This window comes from Crotalus tigris, unplaced genomic scaffold (genome assembly GCF_016545835.1).
Source record: "Crotalus tigris isolate CLP2741 ecotype Arizona unplaced genomic scaffold, ASM1654583v1 scf7180000018413.2111637, whole genome shotgun sequence".
In the NCBI taxonomy this organism is placed as follows: Eukaryota; Metazoa; Chordata; class Lepidosauria; order Squamata; family Viperidae; genus Crotalus; species Crotalus tigris.
Genome location: NW_024096990.1, coordinates 990,066 through 1,012,729, shown reverse-complemented (window position 1 = coordinate 1,012,729; position 22,664 = coordinate 990,066). Strand labels below are relative to the sequence as shown.

Sequence of the window (22,664 nt, the reverse complement as noted above, 5' to 3'; positions counted from 1 at the left end):
AATGGTACAGAGTTTCCGGCCTGAGCAGGGGGTTGGACTAGAAGACCTCCAAGGTCCCTCCCTATTCTATTCTATTCTATTCTATTCTATTCTATTCTATTCTATTCTATTCTATTCTATTCTATTCTAGTCCAGTCTAGTCCAGTCCAGTCTATTATTCTATTCTATTCTATTCTATTCTATTCTATTCTATTCTATTCTATTCTATTCTATTCTATTCTATTCTATTCTATATTCTTTTCTATTCCTACTCCTACTCCTATTGCTATTCCTAGTCCTATTCTATTCTATTCTATTCTATTCTATTCTATTCTATTCTATTCCTCCATTCCATTATTCTATTCTATTCTATTCTATTCCTATTTTATTCTATTCTATTCTATTCTAGTCTATTCTATTCTAGTCTAGTCTAGTCTAATATAGTATAGTCTTATTATCTGTATTTCCTTGTTTGAAAAATCAACATTGTTTTTTTTCTAAATCATACCCATTAACTCCATTTCTTTGGCAAGGTAACATTTCACCATCTCATAGTTGCCCCACCTGGTTTACTCATGTTTTCCCTATCAATTCAATTTGAGCACAGCCCCTCCGACATTCTCCGCCCTAGCAACAAAGTTTATATAACAGCTGGTCTTTGCCGGAACCAAGTTTCTTGACTAGAGACAGCTGGTCAACAGAAAAATCTGAGGTTTCGGTGTTTTGGTTTTTTAAAAAAAATACAGGTAAGAGAATGTACAGGAAGCCCGTGTGGAAATGTTTGCAATTCCTCTGTGGGTGCCAAGTTTTGGGACCAGGCGGGAGAATAAATACGAAAACTTTGAGGTGTCTCTGGGCTGCCTTCTAGAATTGTGTGTTTTGTTTCCAGCTCATAAATTACTTTTGGTTAAATTGGGCTGGATGGTTTGTAGTTTATTATGTTAAAAGAAACTAGAAACGACACGTGAGGGTGGGGTTTTTTTGGGAGTAGGTTAATAGTAGAAAGAAGAATAAGGAAGGGGTGGATCCATTGTGAAGAGAAGAATGATAGGATAGGAACTGGTGACAAAGGGTTGAGTGCTTTAAAGCTTACTGTGGTGTCGTTGGTGCTCTCTGAGCTTGGTTATTTTCTTCCAGACGTGCAACTAAGGAACAACATCAGTTCCAGTAAGGAGTGGAGTTTGCTCTCCGTTCATATTTTAGTTTATATTTTATTTAGGTTATTTATTTGGGCTATTTATTGTTAGCTTGTTTGGCAATTCCTTGATTAGGGTATTGTTTACTTGATTGTTGGACTGGGGTTAATCAGTCTTCTCTCTGGGGGAAAACTGGATTCAGCTGGACTCGAGCAGAGCCATCTTACGTCGTGATATGGGTCTACCACGACATGGAAACAGAACAATTATATCTTGTTAATCTTAGTTTGGAATGTACTGTGATCTCAGGCCTTTTGCACTGACTATAAAGCGCAATTCTTTTGATGAAAGCTTCCATGTCGGTCTGAAATTTTAGCCTTGGTTGGAAGAAATATTATTTCCAGGCTGGCGGCTATAAAAAGTGGCGAGAAGGTTGTATCTACGCCCTAGCCATAAAGGGTGGCTTTCAAACCACAATTGCTCGTCATGCGACATGAAGCTAAACAAACTGCATGATTGTTCAATGGGATACCTTGACTTGATCTGCTTTGGACGAGGCTGTAAAGTGGACTATGTCAGATTAGATTAGCTGTTAGTTAGGGTGGGGGGAGAACTCTGCAGAAGGGCGAGGATCTATTTAGTGCTGGGTATTAACACAGAATGACTGGCGGTCCTTGTAAAGCCATTATGATACCAGATGGAGCTGGAAAGAAGCTTGTGGAACAAGAATAAATTTCGCTCTGGATGCCTTGGAAGAGAAATAAACCTAGAGAGGGAAACAGCCCAATTTAATAGAGTTGCAATTTGGAACTTGGGTTCAAATTCTGCTGTGTTAATGAATGGGGTGGGGAAAAAAGAGAGATGGCGTCCTGGCCTTGTTCTAATATTCACGACAATCTAAAGAAGAAAAAAAAGTGAACTGCACCATCAAGAAAAGGGGGAAAATATCGTTTACTTTTTTTTGTCAAGTTGGTAGTCCTCAGCCTATGACCACAATTGGACCAGACTTTCCATTGCTAAGCAAGACAGTTAAAGTGAGCTAGGACTGATTTTACAACCTTTGTTTGCCATGGTTTTAAGTGAATCACTGCAGTGCTTAACTGCTAACATGGTGGTTAAGGAAATCCAGTTTCCACCGTTGACTTTGCTTGTCTGAAACTAGTTGGGAAGGCCCGAAATGAGAATCACAGGACCCTGGCATGCTGCAATCATTGTTAAAGGCTGGCGTGGTGGCCAAGTGTCTGAATTTTGATCACATGACCATGGGGATGCTGTCATAAGGGCAAGGATGCATTATACGTCCCTTTTGTTCAGTGCTGTGGTAACTTTGAATGGTTGCTAAATGAAAGGTGGTTAGTCAAGGACAAGGGAAGGCAACCTGGGCTCTTTTATGACTCGTGGACTTCAACTCCCAGAATTCCTGAGCCAGCCATGCTGAGAGGAAAGGGAGAGGTTTCCATGCTGAGCCATACTGGCCAGGAATTCTGGGAGTTGAAGTCCATGAGTCATAAAAGAGCCAAGGTTGCCCACCCCTGGCCTAGGCCTGTATTGTGGCCACCTTGGCCACTCGGAGATGGATGGACTTCAACTCCCAGAATTCCCAAGCCAACGTGGCTCAGCATGGAAACCTCTCCCTTTCCCCTCAGCATGGTTGGCTCAGGAATTCTGGGAGTTGAAGTCCACGAGTCATAAAAGAGCCAAGGTTGCCTACCCCTGGTCAACGACAACCTGTATTAAAAGTAGAAAAACGCGCCTAGAAACTATCCAGCGGATGTCCCAAAAATGCTTTCAAAAAGTGGACTTTCTTGTTCTCCTTGAAGAAGTTTCGCTTCTCATCCAAGAAGGCTGGAGAATGAAAGGATTTACCTTCCTTGTGGTCAGTCAGTCCTCTTCCTGAGAGTCCATGAGGCCACTTAGAGCAGTGGTTCTCAATCTTTCTAATGCCACAACCCCATAATACAGTTCCCCATGTTGTGGTGACCCCCAACCACTTATACATCACCGGGTGCCAAGGGTGTGGCCAAAGAAAAGGGGAAAAAAATGGCGGACAGCCTTGTTTGGCGACCCCCATGAAATGGTCGTTCGACCCCAAATGGGGTCCCGACCCACAGGTTGAGAACCACTGACTTAGAGGTTTTTCTCTGCCCTCAGGGTCACCTGAATCCTGTAGTCTGCAATATTTTTTTTCCTGAAAATCCATTCCTACTTCCACACTATTCCAAGTGTGTTCGTCCCCAAATACATAACTAAATGTCTATGGAGATTTTCAGTCATCCCAGTCACGGTATCTAGCTGGTGAACATTAGCACACCTTTGCTATTCAAATTGGCTAAGTTTTACCTGTGGCCAAAAAAGGACGGTAGGAAAATCTACCGAATACGGTAGCAAGAGAGAATGGGAAAAGACCACGCTAGCCTTTCCCGAAGTCTGCAAAAAATGTTTTCTTAAAAACAAAAAGCGGAACTGGAAGCTGAAGGCAAATTTCCAGGGACTGCCTTCCTGTCAGTTGGTGCTGCCAAGAAACCACACTACAAATGCAAAAACAGAAAAAAACGAACAAAAAAAACCCTCAACGGCGCTGAAGGGCGATGTGCAAGTTAGATGCCAGCTTGCCTTGAAATCAATGGGATTTCTTTTCCACGGAACGTTTTTAGGATTGGATGTTAAGCTCATCAATTGCAGGCAATTCAAAGGCCAGTTAAATGTTTAATTCCCATTGATTCCAACTGGGCTTTCTCTTCATAAAACCTTGGAGGCTAACTTGGTTATTGTAGCCTGGGGTTTTCTCTTACAACAACAGATATATCTTCATGAATTCATTTCTCCCAAAACAAGGTTACTGGTGAGCAATTAAAAAGAAACCCAAAAGAGAGAGAGAGAGAGAGAGAGAGAGTTGGAATGATCAGAGGGTTTTTGTTCTCTCTGAAATCTGAGCTGTAGAGATCAGTAGGGGATCATGGAGAGAAACAACAACAACAACAACAATAATAATAATAAAGTTGGAAGTAACCTTGGAGGTCATCTAGACCAACCCCCTGCTCAGGCAGGAACCCTATACCATTTCGGACAAATGGCTGTCCAGTCTCTTCTTAAAAATTTCCAGGGTTGGAGCATTCACCACTTCTGGAGGCAGGTTGTTCCACTGGTTAATTGTTCTAATTGTTCTAATTGTTAATTGTTCTAACTGTCTGGAAGTTTCTCCTTAGTTCTAGGTTGCTTTTCTCCTTGATTAGTTTCCACCTGTTGCTTCTTGTCCTGCCTTCAGACGCTTTGGAGAATAGCTTGACTCCCTCTTCTTTGGGGCAGCCCCTGAGATACTGGAAGACTGCTATCATGTCCCCTCTTGTCCTTCTCTTCCTTAAACTAGACATACCCAATTCCAGCAGCCGTTCCTTATATGTTTTAGCCTCCAGTACCCTGATCACCTTTGTTGCTCTTCTCTGCACTCTTTCTAGATTCTCAACATCTTTTTTACACTGTGGTGATCAAAACTGGATGCAATATTCCAAGTGTGGTGAAGTTTGGTACCACCTGCCAGATTTTACCACTTCAGGTTTGGTGAAATCCTGGCAGCAGGGCCTAATTCAAAGGTTAGCACCCTTTGGAAAAATTCTGGGATGGCAAAGTTCAGATCATCAGCAGGCTAAGATCGGGTAGCCCTCGTCTTACCAGAGTCCATTTAGTGACCATTCAAAGTTACAACGGCAGTGAAAAAAGGGACTTATGGCTGTTTTTCACACTTACGAGTGTTGCAGCATCCTCGTGGTCACGAATTGAGAGGCCTGGCAACTGACTTGTATTTATGACTGTTGCAGCGTCCCAAAGTCACGGGATCCCCTTTTGCGACCTTCGGAGAAGCAAAGATAATGGGGAAGCCGGCTTCTCTTAACGACCATGTTACTAACTTAACAACTGCAGTGATTCACTTAGCTTCTGTGGCGAGAAAGGTCATAAAATAGGGCAAAATTCACTTAACAAGTGTCTCACTTAGCAACACAAGTTTTGGGCTAAACTGTGATCGTAAATCAAGGACTACCTATACAGACAGAGAGTCCTCGACATACAATCATTCATCAAGTGACGGAAGTTGCAATAGCGAGAAAAGTGACTTGTGACTGTTCCTCGCACTTACAACCAACCTCCTCACAGTCATGTGATCAAATTTGGGCACTTGGCAACCATGTATTTACGACAGTGGCACTGTCCTGGGGTCACGTGATCGCCATTTGCGACCTTCCGACCAGCAAAGGCGATGGAAGAAGCTGGATTCGTTTCCTGAATCTGCAGCTGCGGCGATCCACTTATCTGTGGCAAATAAGATCATACAATCAGTTGTGACTTGCTTTAACAATCACCTAGTTCGACTAGAGGACCTCCAAGGTCCCTTTCAAGTCTGTTTTTCTGTTACCTGGCTTAGCAATGGAAATTCTGATCCCCACTGATGTCATAAATGGAGGACTATCTCGACCAAGAAACGAAACATTATCTGGATACTGTTATCATGGTATTGCTCATTCCTACGGATTGTGGATAGGGTGGAATCTGATCCCTTCAGTCCAGCACCTTCACTGTTGTACCACGCTGGCTTTTATTCTGGGGAGAGGTCAATGGAAGGAGAAATTATTTGCAGAAACTATGAAACTTATCAGCACTGCATGAGCAAAACTCTTGATAACCAAGAAATGGTGGCCCTCCCTTCAGGGTGTAGCGCCAGCCTTCCATTTTCTCTTGCTCTCCATCCCTTTTGCTTCAGATAACCACCGGACACCTGATTAGGTCCCACGCCATAAGCACTTGACATTTCATTGGAGGAGAGACCACTACAGATTTGCAAAAAGGTGTTAGGTGTGGATGTAGAGCAGTGGTTCTCAACCTTTTTAATGCCGTGACCCCCAACCAGTCATAAGTCGAGGACTACTCAACCGGTTGTAAGTCGAGGACTACTCAACTGGTGCAGCACCGTTTGCAGAATGGGACTTTTGGCGGGCTCAGCAGGGCAGAGACAGCCTGGACAATTCCTATTGGCTTTTGAAAGCCAATAGAATTAGACTCGATTCAAGAGAGTCTATTCTATTGGCTTTCAAAAGCCAATAGAATAAAAGGGAGTAGCACAGCTAAGGAAAAGGGGAAAAAAATGGTGGACTGCGTTGTTTGGTGACCCCCGTGAAATGGTCATTCGACCCCAAATGGGGTCCCAACCCACAGGTTAAGAACCAGTGATGTAGAGGGAAGTCTTGGGCTCACAAACCACTATTCTAGGATACTAAGATGTCCTTGGTGCTGCTCTCTGAGTTTGATTGTTGGCTTGCAGATGTTTCATACCCAAACTGGGTGACATCAGCTACATAACATCATTTACCTGGTTAGCAAAGAAATTTAGCGAAGCTCATAAAACCCACCAGGCTGAGCTAAAATGGCCTGGTTTAGTTTATGGGTTATGCTATTGTGTAAGCCTTAGTGTTGTCCTTGGATGCATTGGATAAGCCATCGTGTTAAACCAGGTTAAGTTTTATTTCAGTACCATATGTGGCAACATAAATAAAACAGGAGGTTTTTTTAAAACAGAAGTTGAGACTGGTGTAGTGCTTAAACCCAGACAGAATACTGTTTGTAAAATATAATATAATTTAGAGTAGAGTAGAGTAGAGTAGAGTAGAGGTGGGAGGGGAGAAGGGAAGGGAAGGGAAGGGAAGGGAAGGGAAGAGAAGAGAAGAGAAGAGAAGAGAAGAGAAGAGAAGAGAAGAGAAGAGAAGAGAAGAGAAGAGCTTTATTGGCCAGCTATGATTAGACACCCAAGGAATTTGTCTCCAGTGCATAAGCTCTCAGTGTACATGCAAAACAGAGATAACAACAACAACAACAACAACAATAATAATATCAAAGTAATAATAATAATGATATCAATAAGAGAAGGTAGTGGAAAAGCTAAGGATAATAGTATATTATTGGGTATATTTAGAGACAAGATAGTACTGTGGGAATTAGGTGTTCAGCAGAGTGATGGCATGAGGGGAAAAAAACTTGTCTGTTGTTTTGGCATGCATGATTTGAAAGCATCTCACAAAAAACCAGAAATGGTAGAGAATGATCTATCCTACATGAACTTAACCAGCAGCTGGTCCACCTGTCCCACATTGTGAGAGGTGGAGGGGAATAAATACGTCAGTACATCTGTGTCACTTGGTTTTATTACAAACAAAACTTAATTGATTGCTGTCCAAACGCCTCCAGATTGACAGCGGGGCTACCGCAAAATACACAATTAAAACAAATAGGCGCTTCCTTTTCACAGTCATAGCTCTGAGAATGTGATTTTTTTTTTCCTGCTCAAGTCCGTTTGCTCTGAATATCAGCTTCTCTTGGCTGGCATGAGAATGTTGTTGGCTCAAAGTCTTTCCCTGATGAACGTACATTTTTACAATTGAGGTCTTGTCCTATTCGGAGAAAGATGGGCACTGCCTTGCGCAGAATATTCATGGGGATGGACTGGGGACAAATAGGATTGTTCTCTCAGAAACTTCCCATGTCCCTTGAGGAGAAGAATTTTTTTTTAAAAAAAGAGCCCATGGGAACGGACCAAAAGCCACACCATGGTCTGAATAGCAATGCCAGGGGAGGCTCAGGCACATCTGAATTGTCGCGTGCATCTCCCTTGTGGCCATACAAAGGGTGTATAACCTGCCCATTCCCATCAGCTGTCACAAAGTGCCCTATGTGTGTGTGTGTGTGGTGAAAGTAATTCTAATCTCTGAAAAGAAGAAGAGCCTTAAATGGCAGAAAAGGCAGAAGAAGGTATGAATTGCGGCAAGCCTAAAAAATAGGTGGAGTTTTAATCACACCTTTGTGGCCATCTTCTCTGCTAGCTGGACTGCACCCGGTGGATGTCCTCCTAAACCATTAAGGAAAATCAAACCAAAGTCTGCAAATGGTTTTTGTTACGTGGGGGGGAAAAAAACACCACACAATAGAAACACAAAAAACTGACACAAGAAAAAGGCCTAGCGGTCCATTAAGTCTGCCCTTTGCGTTTATTTGGTTTTTTTAAAAATTTTCTTTTTAGTGAATTGTTTTTAATTATTGTTTGTTTGTTTGTTTATTATCCCAAGCGTGCTTAAACTCAGTTACTGGTGATTGATCCGCTGCCTCTGCTGGAAGTTGGTTCCAAGCTTCTGCTACTCTTGATTGTGTTGGTTCACTCGCGTGGTTTTATAGTGAGTAGAAGGGGCACTCCCATCCCATCCAACAGGAAGAATCAGGGCAAGCAGGCCAGAAGAGAACACAAAAACTCTGCAACATGGCTGTGCAACTTTCAATTCAGCTGCCACTAGATGCTTTAGAACGAGCGCCTAACAGCATCTCTTTAAAGCAGCAACCTCTTTTCCTGCATCCTTTTTTTTTCTGGGTGAAGACGCAAATGCTTGGAGGAGTTGAAGATAAGCGCTCGCTGTCCATAGTTTAATGAAGAGAGGTTTAATGTTTAGTTTAATGAAGTTTAGTTTAGTTTAATGAAGAGAAGGACGAGGAGGGGACATGACAGCAGTGTTCCAGTATCTCAGGGGCTGCCCCAAAGAAGAGGGAGTCAACCTATTTTCCAAAGCACCTGAAGATAGGAGAAGAAGCAACGGATGGAAACTAATCAAGGAGAGAAGCAACCTAGAACTAAGGAGAAACTTCCTGACTGTCAGAACAATTAACCAGTGAAACAACCTGCCTCCAGAAGCGGTGAATGCTCCAACACTGGAAGTCTTTAAGAAGAGACTGGACAGCCATTTGTCTGAAATGGTATAGGGCAGGGAGGGGTAGGCAACCTTGGCTCTTTTATGACTCGTGGACTTCAACTCCCAGAATTCCTGAGCCAGCCATGCTAAGGGGAAAGGAAGGGGTTTCTAAGCTGAGCCACGCTGGCTCAGGAATTCTGGGAGTTGAAGTCCACGAGTCATAAAAGAGCCAAGGTTACCTACCCCCTGGTATACGGTTTCCTTCCTGAGCAGGGGTTGGACTAGATGACCTCCAAGGTCCCTTCCAACTTTATCATGATGATGGTGATGATGATGATGATTATTATTATTATATGTGCCAAAGCATCTATTGCAATCGAATTCAAAGCTCAAAAGATGGCACTATGTAGCTCATTCCTGATCCACCTACAATGGATGGGATATAAATGGCTAAGAGAGAGGGGTGGGAGAAGGGGACACCCTAGTTTGCTTGTGTTTGAAGAAATCTATACACGAGCTCTTTAATGGTACAACGGTAAATGTCGTTATTGACCAGTATTATGTAAAGGTATGTGGGAATGACAACTGGGAGAGCTGAAGACTAAGAGGCAGCTTAGCCTGCAGAAGGAGTTGGGAGCCTGGCAAATGTCTCAGAAGGAGCTTTTACCCATAGGTTGGAGCTAATCCTTATGGGCGTGCTTTGTATCTGGACTGCATTGCAAGGGTGACATAAACACATGTTTAGTGCTGCAGGGATGGGGAAGAAAGGCTGCCAGTTGGGAAAATTGTTGCTTAGCTACTCAAGACCCAAAGACTTCTTGGAGCTGATGGGGTAATCAAAATAATAATAATAATAATAATAATAATAATAATAATAATAATAATAATAATAAAGTTGGAAGGGACCTTGGAGGTCATCTACTCCAACCCCCTGCTCAGGAAGGAAACCCTATACCAGGGGTAGGCAACCTTGGCTCTTTTATGACTCATGGACTTCAACTCCCAGAATTCCTGAGCCAGCATGGCTCAGCATAGAAACCTCTCCCTTTCCCCTCAGCATGGCTGGCTCAGGAATTCTGAGAGTTGAAGTCCACGAGTCATAAAAGAGCCAAGGTTGCCTGCCCCTGGACTAGCCCATTTCAGACAAATGGCTGTCCAGTCTCTTCTTAAAAACTTCCAGTGTTGGAGCATTCACCGCTTCTAGAGACGGGATGTTCCACTGGTTAATTGCTCTCGTTGTCGAGAAGTTTCTCCTTAGTTCTAGGTTGCTTTTATCTTTGGTTAGTTTCCACCCGTTGCTTCTTGTCCTGCCTTCAGGTGCTTCGGGGAATAGCTTGACTCCCTCTTCTTTGTGGCAGCCCCTGAGATATTGGAACACTGCTATCATGTCCCCCCTCGTCCTTCTCTTCATTAAATAATTGGTCTTCCTCTCCTCCACCTCCTCCTCCTCCTCCTCTCCTCCTCTTCCTCCTCCTCCTCCTCCTCCTCCCTAGGGTTAACATGGCCTATCAATCAGAGGTGATCATTGATGCTCAGCCACAACCTGCAGGCACCAGCTACACCTTCAATAATCAAGGCAACTGGAATTCGGAGCTGTGTGACTGCTGTTCTGACATGGGCATCTGTGAGTAACGGAAGCATTTTGGGGAGCAAAGATGGGGGATCTCTTGTTGCCAGGCTTTAGGTGGGAAAAGCAAGGACCTGGGGTCTCCACAAAGGGGTCAAACATGTCAAGACAGTAGCCACAAATGCACCATTAAAACTCTGCTCCTTTCCTGCGAATTGCATTTTGGCTTTTTTTGGGGGGGGGGGAAACCTACTGCAGATGCCCTTGCCCAAATCGTAAATGCAGGTGGTCCTCGACTTACAGCCACAATTGAGCCCGACATTTTGGTCACTAAACAAGACTGTTGTTAAGTGAGCTTTGCCCCATTTGACAAACGTTCTCTCCACCATTAAGTGAATCGCCACAGTTAACAACGCAGTTACTAAAGTCCCCATTAACTTTGCTCGTCAGAAGGTTCACCAAAGGGGATCACATGACCCCGGGACACTGCGACCGTCATAAATATGAGTCAGTGGCCAAGCGTCTGAATTTGGATCACATGACCATGGGGATGCTGCAATGGTCATAAGGGTGAAAAATGGTCACTTTTTTCAGTGCCCTTGTAACTTAAACCAGGGGTAGTCAACCTTGGCTCTTTTATGACTCGTGGACTTCAACTCCCAGAATTCCTGGGAGGTTGACTACCCCTGACTTAAACAGTCACCGAACTAGTGGCTGTTTAGTGATTGGCTGGGGAATTCTGGGAATTGAAGTCCATGAGTTATAAAAGAGCCAAGCTTGACTACCCCTGACTTAAACAGTCACCGAACTAGTGGTTGTTTAGGGGCTGGCTGGGGAATTCTGGGAGTTGAAGTCCACAAGTCTTAAAGTTGCCTCAGCTTAGGTACCCCTGGACTATAGCCTGAATTCCAGACTCTGATCCCCTTGGATAAAAGTCATCGGCCATTTTTATTGGTCTCTCAAGGAGTTTGAGAGACGTTCACCCTTTCTTTTCCTTTCCTCCAGGTCTTTGTGCCACTTTTATACCCTGCGTCCTTGCCTGTCGGGTCTCGGAACAAGCTGGGGAATCCTGCTGTCTCCCATTTTTGCCAGGGTCTCTGATCGCTCTCCGTACAGGAGTGCGTGGAAAATACGGTATTCAGGTAAAAGGCGGAGCATCAAAAATAAAAACGCAAACGGAGTTGGGGGAAAGACGGCGGCTGTAACCCAGATGTGACAATGCCTTTTTTCTTCCCTTAAAGCAGACATGTCAAACACAAGGGCCGGGGGCCAGATGCGGCCCGCAAAGTGGTTGCATGTGGCCCATGAAGCCATCCTGGAAACAGTGAGGGAATGGCCCCTGCTGCCTTGGCCCTGGCCCAGGCCGGCCAGGAGCCAATGTACAATTTTGTGGTGGCCATCTTGGCACTTGCCCCAGTGGACCATGCCTTGGCACTTGCCCCGGTCCCACCCCCTTCTGCCGGAGACCCCCAGATCTGTCCCACTCCTGCCCAGGCCCCCACAGGCATCCTTGACGTAAACGATGTAGAGCTGGCCACGCCCACCCAGTAGGCCACACCCACCCCATCCACACCCACCCAGTTGGCCACACCCACCCAGTTGGCCACACCCACCTAGCCCCCTGAGGGCAACCGCAATGCTGGTGCGGCCCTCAGTGAAATTGATTTTGACACCCCTGCCTTAAAGAGACAAAAGAGGAAGTCACCTCCCCTCCTTCCTTGTTCTCCATCTTGAGTCTCATCATGAATTTGACTTCCCATTTTAACCCAGGGCTTTGTTGTCCACTCAGGGGTCTATCTGTGACGATTGGGTGGTCATGTCCTGCTGTATGCTGTGTGGTCTCTGTCAGATGGCTAGAGAGCTGAACAGGAATTGAGAAGACAGAAGAAGTGTCCGGTCTTCACTCTGGAGAAAGCGAAGGAAGAGTTGAAGAAATGAGTCAGGGGCGGGGGGGGGGGGAACAAAGCTAGAGCTGACAGGTCTGAAGTGAGAAAGAAAGACGACCCAAAATTACAGCGGAATTAATTTTCCTGCCTCTTTGCTTACAAAAGTTTGCAAATGCAAAATTCTACAGAAAAGAATACGCACCAACACACACACACATATGATATACGTATATAAAACTAAAAAACATAGAAGAAGAAAAAAATTACAGGAATCATATATAATGATGAGTAAATACAAAGTTATCTTCTAGCTGCTTTCTTTCTCTCTTTGGCCATCTGATCACCATCCAAAATCTAGCAGAGTGGATCTGATAGTCCTAAACCAGGGGTCTTCAAACTTGTGGACTTCAACTCCCAGAATTCTTCCGTGCTGGCTAGGGAATTCTGGGAGTTGAGGTTCACCAATCTTAAAGTTGCCAAGTTTGGAGATCCTACGGTGAACTAGATTCTGAATGCAGCGGCCTCTTGATGCTAACAAAAGAGCTATGCTCTTGCAAGAAGATTCAGTAACAGGGATTTTTATGTTTATTCCACCCTGAAATCAATGCCCTAATAAATAAATCTGGATCTAAGATTGTGCGAATTTTTTAAAATAATACTTTTGGAAATGGGAACTGTTATATTCCTTCTGACTGCTTGGTAATGTGAAACGTCACTAAATGTGCTGAAATCAGCTGATTTTTCTGGCTAAGTGAACATTTCAACCAAATAGCTCTGTGCTTTCACACATTATTCTCTCACTATTGACTTTGTTCATTTAAAATATTCATGCAGCTGCCCATCTTAAAACCATTCTTGACAGCTTTTAATTTGCAAAACAATATAAAACATTTAAAAAAATAAACCCAGCAGTGATAAAAAAATTAAAATGCAAACTGGTGCCACAACCACACACTTCTACCACATTCTTATCCCGTTCTGACCTCATTTTATTTCAAAGCTTGGGAGAAGAACAGGCGTGGAGTGTCTTGGGAAAGATAAAGGGGGGGGGCTGTCGAATGTCAAGGGGGAGGGAGTTCCATAGGGTGGGGGTTATAATGGAGAAAGCATTCAATGGAGATGTCCCACAAAATTAAGGTGACCAACTGTCCTCCTTTAGGACAGGGCTTTTTTTTTCCCTCATAGAAAGCTCAGAACAGCATTCCGGCCGTTTTTTGATGGGTTTTTTTTTTCAACTTTTGCATGAGCTGTGCTACTCCCCCTATTGGCTTTCGAAAGCCAATAGGAATTGCTGCTGAACGCACCAAAACACCCGGCTGGCAAACTTTGCACATGCAAGTTGTCTGTATTATTGTTGCAATGAATAACATGTTTCTTTTATTTACAATATTTTTTTCTTCAATTTATTTGTGTCCTCCTTTTCATTATAAAAAAGTTGGTCACCTTAACAAAGTGGCAATCTTTCAGGGAAGGGATCTGCAATAGGCCTAACTTATCTGCTCTGGTGGGACAGACAGAGGTTCTCTTCTGCAGTTGCAAGTGCAAGTAATCCTTGACTTGCAACATTTCAGTTAGTGACCGTTCAAAGTTACAATGGCACTGAAGTGACTTACAACCATTTTCACATGACTGTTGCAGCATCCCCGTGGGTCACGTGATCAAAATTCAGACCCTTGGCAACTGTAAGGACCCACCTCATCTAACCACCCAAGAAAGCAGAACTCTTGAAACAGGCCTGGTCTCAAAAGGAGGGCTCAGTGACAGGAAGGAAGTCAAGGCAAGACCTAAACAGAATTTGCATAGCTATACGTATGTATGGATGGATGGATATGGCTATATCTATACGTTTGCATATCTAAAAAAGGTAGCAACTACATTTCTGCTGGCTGAAAATCTGTCGTCTAAGCCTTTATCATAGGAAAATATGCATTTAGAAGTAAACATCGCTGAGTTCAGGGAAGTTTACTAAGTAACTCTGCATTGTATTAGAGTCATGCCTCATAAATTCCATTATGAGCATTGATTGCTGGGGTATTCTTGTGTTAAGGCTGGGGTCTTAAGCAGGGTGTGAGTTCCTTTGATTATTGCCTTTTCCCAGAGTGTAGTTACTGTGCTATCCACCCATCCTTGGGCCTAGATTGGCATGAAATTGGAAGAAAACTAGTAGAAACAAAGTGTCCAATCATGGCAACTTTAAGACCTGTGAACTTCAACTCCCAGAATTCCCCAGCCAGATATATGCTGGGGAATTCTGGGAGTTGAAGTCCACAGGTCTTAAAGTCACCAAGGTTGAGCACCCTTGAGGTAGAAGCATAAGATTTGCTACTGCTTCTGTTTCCAGTCTTTGCCTGTCTCAGTTTCTTCTGAGGCCCAATCTCACCCCAACTTAAACCCTCCATCAGTTTACACATCGTTTGGCATCTGATGACGAGAGATACAGTTCAGGATATAGCTCTGCCTTTTAATAAAATTTGTAAAAAAGAAGCTATCAAACTTCTTCCAATTTTTTGTTGCTCTAATATAGAGCACTGTTTTTGAATTTCAGCAACTTTAAGAGGTGTGGACTTCAATTCCCAGAATTCCCCAGCATGGCTGGAGGGGAAATTCTGAGAGTTGATCTGTACATATTAAAGCTGGAAACTTAGAAACGCTGCTATAAACTAACATAGTTCTTCTTTTACAATGTCCCTCCTGAAGTTATGAATCACAAAGCCTAACCGGTTTTTGTTCTGGATTTCAGTGACAGAAATAAAAAAATGGGTTTTATTTGTTGACTTGGCAAATGACAACAAGTTATTCCTAACCATATCACAATTGGCTGAATTTGTACAACGTAAAGCAAAACCACTTGCTTACTTAGCCATGCAGACATCTAGCCTTATAAAAACAAGGATTATAACTAACAACCCAATGGAGCCACTCTTTTAGCACGACTGATGTGTTTATTCTGAATTTAAGATTGAAAGCTAGTAACTATTTAACCAGGACACAGAATAGGAAGTGAAAAACTCAGGAACCAAAATGTGTGGTTCGCCAAAGCAAGCCAACTGGAATATCCTTGCTAACCGTGGCTGTAGCAATGACAAATCTCGGTCTGTACTACTTGCAGATGTCCGAGACTACACTACCCATCATCCTCAGCCAGCATAGCTTCCAAACTAAGAGGGGGGCACAGCAGGTTCCTGTTATTTTCTGTTATGCATTATACACGATAAGTACACTTTTTTTTGTTTTTTACATGCAAGGAAAAACGATCGTATAGAACAGGGGTAGGCCACCTTAGCTCTTTTATGACTCGTGGACTTCAACTCCCAGAATTCCTCAGCCAGCCTGGCTCAGCATGGAAACCTCTCCCTTTCCCCTCAGCACGGCTGGCTCAGGAATTCTGGGAGTTGAAGTCCACGAGTCATAAAAGAGCCAAGGTGGCCTACCCCTGGTATAGAACAACAGGGAAAAAAAAAAAAACTGGCTCCGTGCCTCTATTTATGCAAATGACTGAGCTGAGCACAAAGACTCTATTTCCCAGTAGGCTCCGCGCCTCGGAAAGTAAACATCCGCGTTCTATCCCCTCCCTTCCCTTGCCACGCAGACCGATCGCTTCCGCCGAGGAGCTGGACCGGGGGCGACGAGAGGTGCGAGGTTCTGTTGCCAGGGGCAACCCCGGATGCAGGAGAGACTGGACCGCGCAGCATCGGAGGGACCCTTTTGTTTTTTTGTCCTAGGTCGTGGATGCCTGGGAAGGGACGGGGCGGCCAAGCTCTTTTTGCCGGCTTGCGGACCAAAACATGGGGGACACACCCGATGCTGCCTGAGCTGGAGCCAAGGGACAGCCCCACCAGGAGCTGGGTCTGGAGTTGGGGCGGTGGGCTCATTCCTGAGAGGGGCGAAGGCACCATTTGTGCCAGGGCGGGGCGTATGGTAGTATCCAGTGTCCAGCGCTGGCCAGATAAAGCCCGTGAGAGGCCCATGTTAGCTGCTTCTAAAAGAGGGTGAGCTTGAGAGAGAGAGAGGAAGGGCAAGGAAAGAAGGTAAGGGATATTTACTTAAGACACAATAGATTATAATGGGATGTAGTTTATATGTTGTGTTAGTGTAGTTATCTGAAGAAAGCTAATATGGTGTAGGGGTGCAGGTATCAGGCTAGAAACTGGGGGTCAGTGAGTTCTAGTTCTAGGCATGAAAGCCGGCTGGGGGAGTTTGGGCCAATCGCCAGGAGACGGTGAGTTCTAGTCCTGCCATAGAACTGAAAGCTAACTGGGGGACTTTGGGCCAATCACCAGGAGATGGTGAGTTCTAGTCCCACCTTGGGCATGAAAGCAGCTGGGGTGTGTGTGTGTATTTATTTATTTGAATCCACCTTTATTATTTTTACAAATAACTCAGGTGGTGAACATATACAACATACCTTCGCCCTCTTACTTTTCCCACCACAACTCTGTGAGGTGGGTTTCGACCAATCATTAGTAGACTGTGAGTTCTAGTCCCACCTTCGGCATGAAAACTGGCTGGGTGACTTTGAGCCAAAGCTTGTTGTTTTGCCAGCAAGCAAGGAATAAGATGTGCTTTCATAGCAGGTGAGGGTATGCATTGATGTCACTCTGGAAGGTCTGCTGTGCAGCAGTGTATAAGTATGTAAAGGAAGAGGGTGGATCTTGTCTAGTGACATTACTGTGGGCTGCTATATGTGTGCCCTGCTTTGCTGCAGTATCCTTGCTTCCAATATCCAGAACAAAGATCTTCTATGCCTTAAATATATTTACGAAATGATCTTCTGGATAGCTCTGGATAACGCCATGAGGGATTCAGTGTGGGTTTTGATCCTCCTCACCCAACCAGTGCTGTGTCTGACTCCCATATCTGCCTTTTCTATCCAGCTTCTCAGTCTTAATTTACCATGGCTGGTAAAACTGGACCAGAACATCTGTTTAATGCAGCCACTGAGGTCGAGACAACAGGAGCATTGATGAGCAACAAGTAAGTTATGAGGAAATCATTTTGCTTTTCCCAGCTGAGTACCCTCAGAAATGTTGAACACAACTCCTATCCTCCCCAACCATCACAAAAACAAGCATGCTGGCTCAAGAGGAATTGTGGGCTCTTTGGTGCTGTCTGAGCTTGGTTGGCTTTCTTGAAGACATTTCATTACCCATCCAGGTGGTATCATCAGTACTAGAAGGGAGTAGGGGTGTGCTTTCATTTTATATACTTGCACTTGGCTTGCACTGTCAGTATTGGTGGGAGTGGAATTTATGGTTCCTTGTTTGGACTGTTGTTTACTATTAGCTTGTTTGTCGGGGTCGATAGTTCCTTGATTGGGGTAGTGTTTATTTTATTTTTTTATTGTTGGTCTGGTGCTAATCTTGGTGCTAATTTCTGCTCACCTGGGTGTTGATAACTGGCGAGGAGATGTTTGGGTCTTTTTGTTTCCTTTTTGGCATTTTGATAGTATACAAATGTTGTTTATCTTTATGTGCTTGTCGATGGCCGATCTGTCTGAGTGAAATTCCTTAAGAGGAATTGTAATTTAACACTCTGAGGACAACTCTGTTTTCCTCAGAGTTGGAACACTACTTTTTAAAAAGAGCTAAGGTACTGACGTATCTATGGCGATACTCAGTCATCCAGGTCTTGATTGTCCCAAAGAGGCATTCAAAAGGCAAGTGGACTTTTTTTCCCCTTCATGTTTATTTTTAAAAACATTCTTCTAATTCTTTCCTGGCCTTCTGACTTTCTCTCTTACTAGGATCAACATCCCAGCACTTTTGCCCCAAGGCCCAGCTAAGGAATGGCTAGAACAGCGTCGGGCTACCATTCGCCCCTGGGCCAACTTCCTGGACCAGAAACGGTTCGCAAAGCCTCGGAATTTGGGGGAACTGTGTAAACGTCTTGTCCACAACGTGGAATATTTCCAGAGCAATTACGTCTTTGTCTTCCTAGGACTGATCGTCTATTGCCTGTGAGTAGATTGGATGGCTTCTTTGTTTACTTGTATGTGGAGATAAATTCTCCCGACTCGGTGCTGCAAACATCACTGAGGATGCACAGGCCTTCATTTGTGCAGTGAAAGTTCCTGAAGCCAGAGGCAATCCCTTGAAAAACCAACCACCTTTGGCCGTCATAACTGGGCAATCAAAATGCCTGTGGAGATTCTTTTAGTATTAGCATTGTTTAACTATTTGGGGACTGTATTGTTTAATAATTAGGATATTAACTTGTTTATGTTCTCATTATTATTATGTTCACTTTTAATTTGTTTATATTTATGTTAAAGGGGAGTTAAAGTATATTATGGATGTGGTTATTTATATAGTTGGTAATGTTAGTTAGATTATGATTATCATATTTGTAACCCTGTATTCAGCTCTGGGAAGTGGGGGAGGGAGATGGGGGGGGGGTTGGGAGGGTTGATATTGTAATTCTTATAAAACTTTTTAATAAAAAAAATGTCTATGGAGATTCTCAGTCATCCAGGTCATGGTTGCCCTAAAGATGCTTTTTCAGGAGGCAACTGGATGTTCTTGTTTTTTTCTTTAAAAATGTTTCATTTCTTATCCAAGAAGCTGGAGAAGCTTACTTGGATGAGAAGTGAAATGTCTTCAAAAGAAAAAACAAGACAGTCCAGTTGCCTCCTGAAAAAGCATCTTGGTGCAATCAAAACTCTGCTTCTTTGAAACTTGCATTTCAAGAAGATGCTTTTAGCACATAATTGTAGAAAAGAATGAAGGGGTGTGTGTGTGTGTGTTGCCTAAGCTCCCTCCTGTAGTTAGAGACACAAAGAGATAAGCAGTCTCAGTCTGTGCCCACAGGCATCAGTGTGTAGGGAAATAAGGAAGGGTTAAACAACAACACATTTGTCATGAGCAAAAATGACAACTTACATTCTTGCATCAGATGTTGGGATGCACGTATCTCCAGAGAGCTTTGCATTGTGACATTACCACATGCATTTTGTCATCTTGTTGTAATCTCAGTTGGGTACAGATGCCTGACTCTATTTTTTTCTTGGCAAGGTCACCGATTCAGTGCTTGTTTGGATAAAATTCTGTCTACAATATGCATCATGGAAAAAGATTACGAACGGCCTACACCCGGTCATGCAAGGGAGCATTCAGGGTCTAGTAGATAATTCCCTTTGTTCCCGGACACAAAGATTGATAGAATTTTAGTTTGTAGAGCTTTTAGAAAAATAGCCACCAAGGAAGATCTGTAAAGAAATTAATACACTACCCTAATATACAAGTAGTGTATTTGTACAGAGGTCTTCCATTCTTAATTGTAATGGGTTCAGCCAGGTTGTGATAAATTCAACTTTAATTCCATGGAACGAGCAAGAAAATTGGTTTTGTTCTTCCATGTTGTTTCATGATGTATTTAACCCCGTTGGTCTTTCCTTCTCGCCTGTTAGCATCACATCACCATTACTTCTGATTGCACTTGCTGTGTTCTTTGGGGCGTGTTACATCATGTACTTGAAGACTCAACAGTCACAGCTTGTTCTGCTTGGTAAGTGACAATCTTTTGTTCCCACAGTGTAATGTGCAATAATAACATAAATTTCTATTTTTTTTCTCTCTTATTTAATGTCTACCCTTCTACAATTAAAAAAAGAAACACCCATCTCCTTGCTTGTTGAAAGCTAGCACGTAAGGGAACGAGGAAGCTATAGCCTAGATATTTAGGTTTTCCATAGCTAGGAAATGTTTACTATGAAAAAACACTCCATCACACACCCTCAGTGCCTTCTGAATTACAGCTAGGTCACAATGTTGTTCACCTGGCTTTGGGACAGTGCAACTGTCATCAGTACATGCCAGTTGCCAAGCATCCAGATTTTGATCATGTGATCCGCAATAGTCATACATGTGAAAACTGGTCATTTTTTATTGCTGTTGTAACTTCGAAACTAAATGAATGGTTTTAAATTGGGGACTGCTCATATTCCTACAAAGAGGGCTGCTTTTTTTCCTATCCATCCATTAGATATTGTGTTTCCCCGAAAATAAGACCAGGTATTACTACTACTACTACTACTACTACTACTACTACTACTACTACTACTACTACTATTATTATTTGCCTCCAAAAGAGGCACCAGGTCTTATTTTCAGAACAGGCCTTACCTCACCTCTGGCACCGACAGCCCCACCAAACCGGTCCACTTCTTCTGGGGCCGAAGTTCTGCAGCTGCATTCGGGCCTGCATTTTGCAGTCAGGCCTTTCCAGAAGGCCTAAGCAGCCGAGTACCGATTCAATCCATAGCTTGGTGCTCAGCTTTTGAGATCTTGCAGAACCGAAGTACGGATTGGATCCATAGCTTGGTTTTGGGCTACAGAGGCCTTCCGGAAAACCCTGTGACTGAGAAATGCAGGCCTGGCTGCAGAAGAGGCCTCAGAAGAAGAAGTGGGCCGGCAAGGAGAGGCCTGGCTGCCAGGTAAGTGGGTGCGTGGCGAGTGGGGCAGCTCCACACACCACACCCCTGCCCTAGCTTGATTTTTTAGGTGTGTGCCTCGCCCTAAAACTAGGGCTTATTTTTGGGATAGTGCTTATATTAGGCCCACCCCCAAAATCAAGCTAGGGCTTATTGTTGGTGTAGGCCAGGGGTAGGCAACCTTGGCTCTTTTATGACTTGTGGACTTCAACTCCCAGAATTCCTGAGCCAGCATGGGGGAACTATGCCCCCCTCATGACTGGTGGACTTCAACTCCCAGAATTCCTGAGCCAGCATAGCTCAGCATGGCAACCTCTCCCTTTCCCCTCAGCATGGCTGGCTCAGGAATTCTGGGAGTTGTCGTCCACGAGTCCTAAAAGAGCCAAGGTTGCCTACCCCTGGTGTAGGCCTTACTTTTGGGGAAACACGATAGATCGCTAACTTGAAAATAGTTTCTTGTCAGCAAGTCCTTGAAAGCTACATTTCCCAAAATAGCCACAAGATGGTGCTGCACCCAACAAGAACAGAGTCTGGCACAAAATCCCCTGCTTTTGTTAGGTTCCAACTCTGTTGTGTAGAGATGCTAAACCACAGAAAGCAAAAATGGGACCTCAAGGCCGGCATCTCTTCAGCCGAACATTCAAGACTGCCAGCTTCTCTCTTTTTTTTTTTTAAACCCTGGAAACCCAGCCTGCTTTCTAACTCACCGTCTTTCCCTCTAGGGCGAGAACTCAGCACAGCCCATCAATACAGTCTGGCTGGAGCTGTCTCTTTTCCTTTCTTCTGGCTGGCGGGCGCCGGCTCAGCTGTCTTTTGGGTGCTGGGTGAGTAAAGAGGAAAAGGCCGCTCCAGGGGGACAGCACGCATCTGTTCTGGGGGTTCCTTGGTGCTCCCTGAGCATGGTGCTTTTCTTGCAGACGTTTCTTGACCAAACTAGGTAACATCATCAGTGCTAGGAGGGAGTGGGGTTTGCACAGTGGAGGAGAAGGAGAAAGGTGGGAGAAGGAGGAGGATGACAGTGGGGTCTTTGGTGCTCTTTGAGCTTGGTGCTTTTCTTGCAGACGTTTCATGACCAAACTAGGTAACACCATCAGGGAGTGGGGTTTGCAGAATGGAGGAGGAGAAAGGGAGGAGGAGGACTGTGGGGGTCCTTGGTGCTCTCTGAGTTTGGTGGTTTTTTTTCCTCACGTTTCATTCCCAAACTCGGTAACATATGCTGACTTCTCTTTGAAAATGGGGCGAATACCTTAAACTTTACAATAGTTCCTTCTCAGGAACTGCAGCCCTCTTATTTCCTCTGTAGGTTTTCCGATGCCATCTGTGTGTCTGAATCTTTCCTTTCTACTCTGGTGCATCCAGTTTTTGCCCTAAGAGATCCTTAGGGCCTCTAAGAGAAAGACTTAGATGGGGAAGAGAGAGAGATCACCCCGTGGCCTCCTTTCCCATCGTGTCTTCTGTTGTTCTCTGCAGGCGCCACGTTGGTCGTCATTGGTTCACATGCCGCCTTCCACGAACTGGAATCCGTGGAGACCGATGAGCTGCAGATGGAGCCCGTGTAAAAAGTTGGAGAACGTCCTCGCCATCCATCTCTCCCGCCCCTACCCCATCGCTGTTACATTGCCTATGTATACAATGCTGCTATTTCATTCCATGTCAATATGCCTGCTTAAATTGCAATTTCCTCCAAGTCTTGAAAATTCTCAGTGGCTACCTTATTGAGATTGCCCTTCCATTTCTGATTCTTCACATATGAGATATCTCCTCCCCTCTTATTCCCACTGGCCATGAGCTTTTTCACTGAGTATATAAAAGAATGCTGCTATTAAATTATTCCCTCTGTAGATTTTTAAACGCCGTCATCGCTTCCCCAGTAGCCTGGAACCTCCTGCATTCAGCCTCTTTATGTCTTTGATCAGTAACATTAAAGAAAACGCTGACATTAGCCCACAC

The 22,664-nt window shown here is 44.1% G+C and overlaps 2 protein-coding genes across 7 annotated transcripts; both read left to right on the top strand.

The window, feature by feature from the left end:
• Positions 1–589: 589 nt before the first annotated feature.
• CNFN (cornifelin) lies at positions 590–12,340 on the top strand. 4 transcript variants are annotated; one of them, XM_039352181.1, is made up of 5 exons: positions 593–725; positions 8,222–8,326; positions 10,327–10,457; positions 11,406–11,542; positions 12,190–12,340. In XM_039352181.1, the coding sequence occupies exons 3-5, from the start codon at positions 10,334–10,336 to the stop codon at positions 12,274–12,276; spliced, it is 348 nt and encodes a 115-aa protein (XP_039208115.1). In that variant the 5' UTR covers positions 593–725; positions 8,222–8,326; positions 10,327–10,333; the 3' UTR covers positions 12,277–12,340. The 4 variants fall into 4 exon arrangements, with proteins under 4 accessions (XP_039208114.1, XP_039208115.1, XP_039208117.1 ...); XM_039352182.1 differs by lacking the exon at positions 593–725 and adding an exon at positions 792–1,146; XM_039352180.1 differs by lacking the exon at positions 8,222–8,326 and having other exon boundaries at positions 590–725.
• Positions 12,341–15,795: 3,455 nt separating this feature from the next.
• Positions 15,796–22,664, top strand: RABAC1 (Rab acceptor 1). 3 transcript variants are annotated; one of them, XM_039352176.1, is made up of 6 exons: positions 15,796–15,918; positions 17,161–17,260; positions 18,030–18,242; positions 19,692–19,789; positions 21,437–21,538; positions 22,185–22,664. In XM_039352176.1, exons 2-6 carry the CDS (start codon positions 17,181–17,183, stop codon positions 22,271–22,273), a joined length of 582 nt encoding a protein of 193 aa, XP_039208110.1. In that variant the 5' UTR covers positions 15,796–15,918; positions 17,161–17,180; the 3' UTR covers positions 22,274–22,664. The 3 variants fall into 3 exon arrangements, with proteins under 3 accessions (XP_039208110.1, XP_039208111.1, XP_039208112.1); XM_039352177.1 differs by having other exon boundaries at positions 15,855–16,008; XM_039352178.1 differs by lacking the exon at positions 15,796–15,918 and adding an exon at positions 16,015–16,314.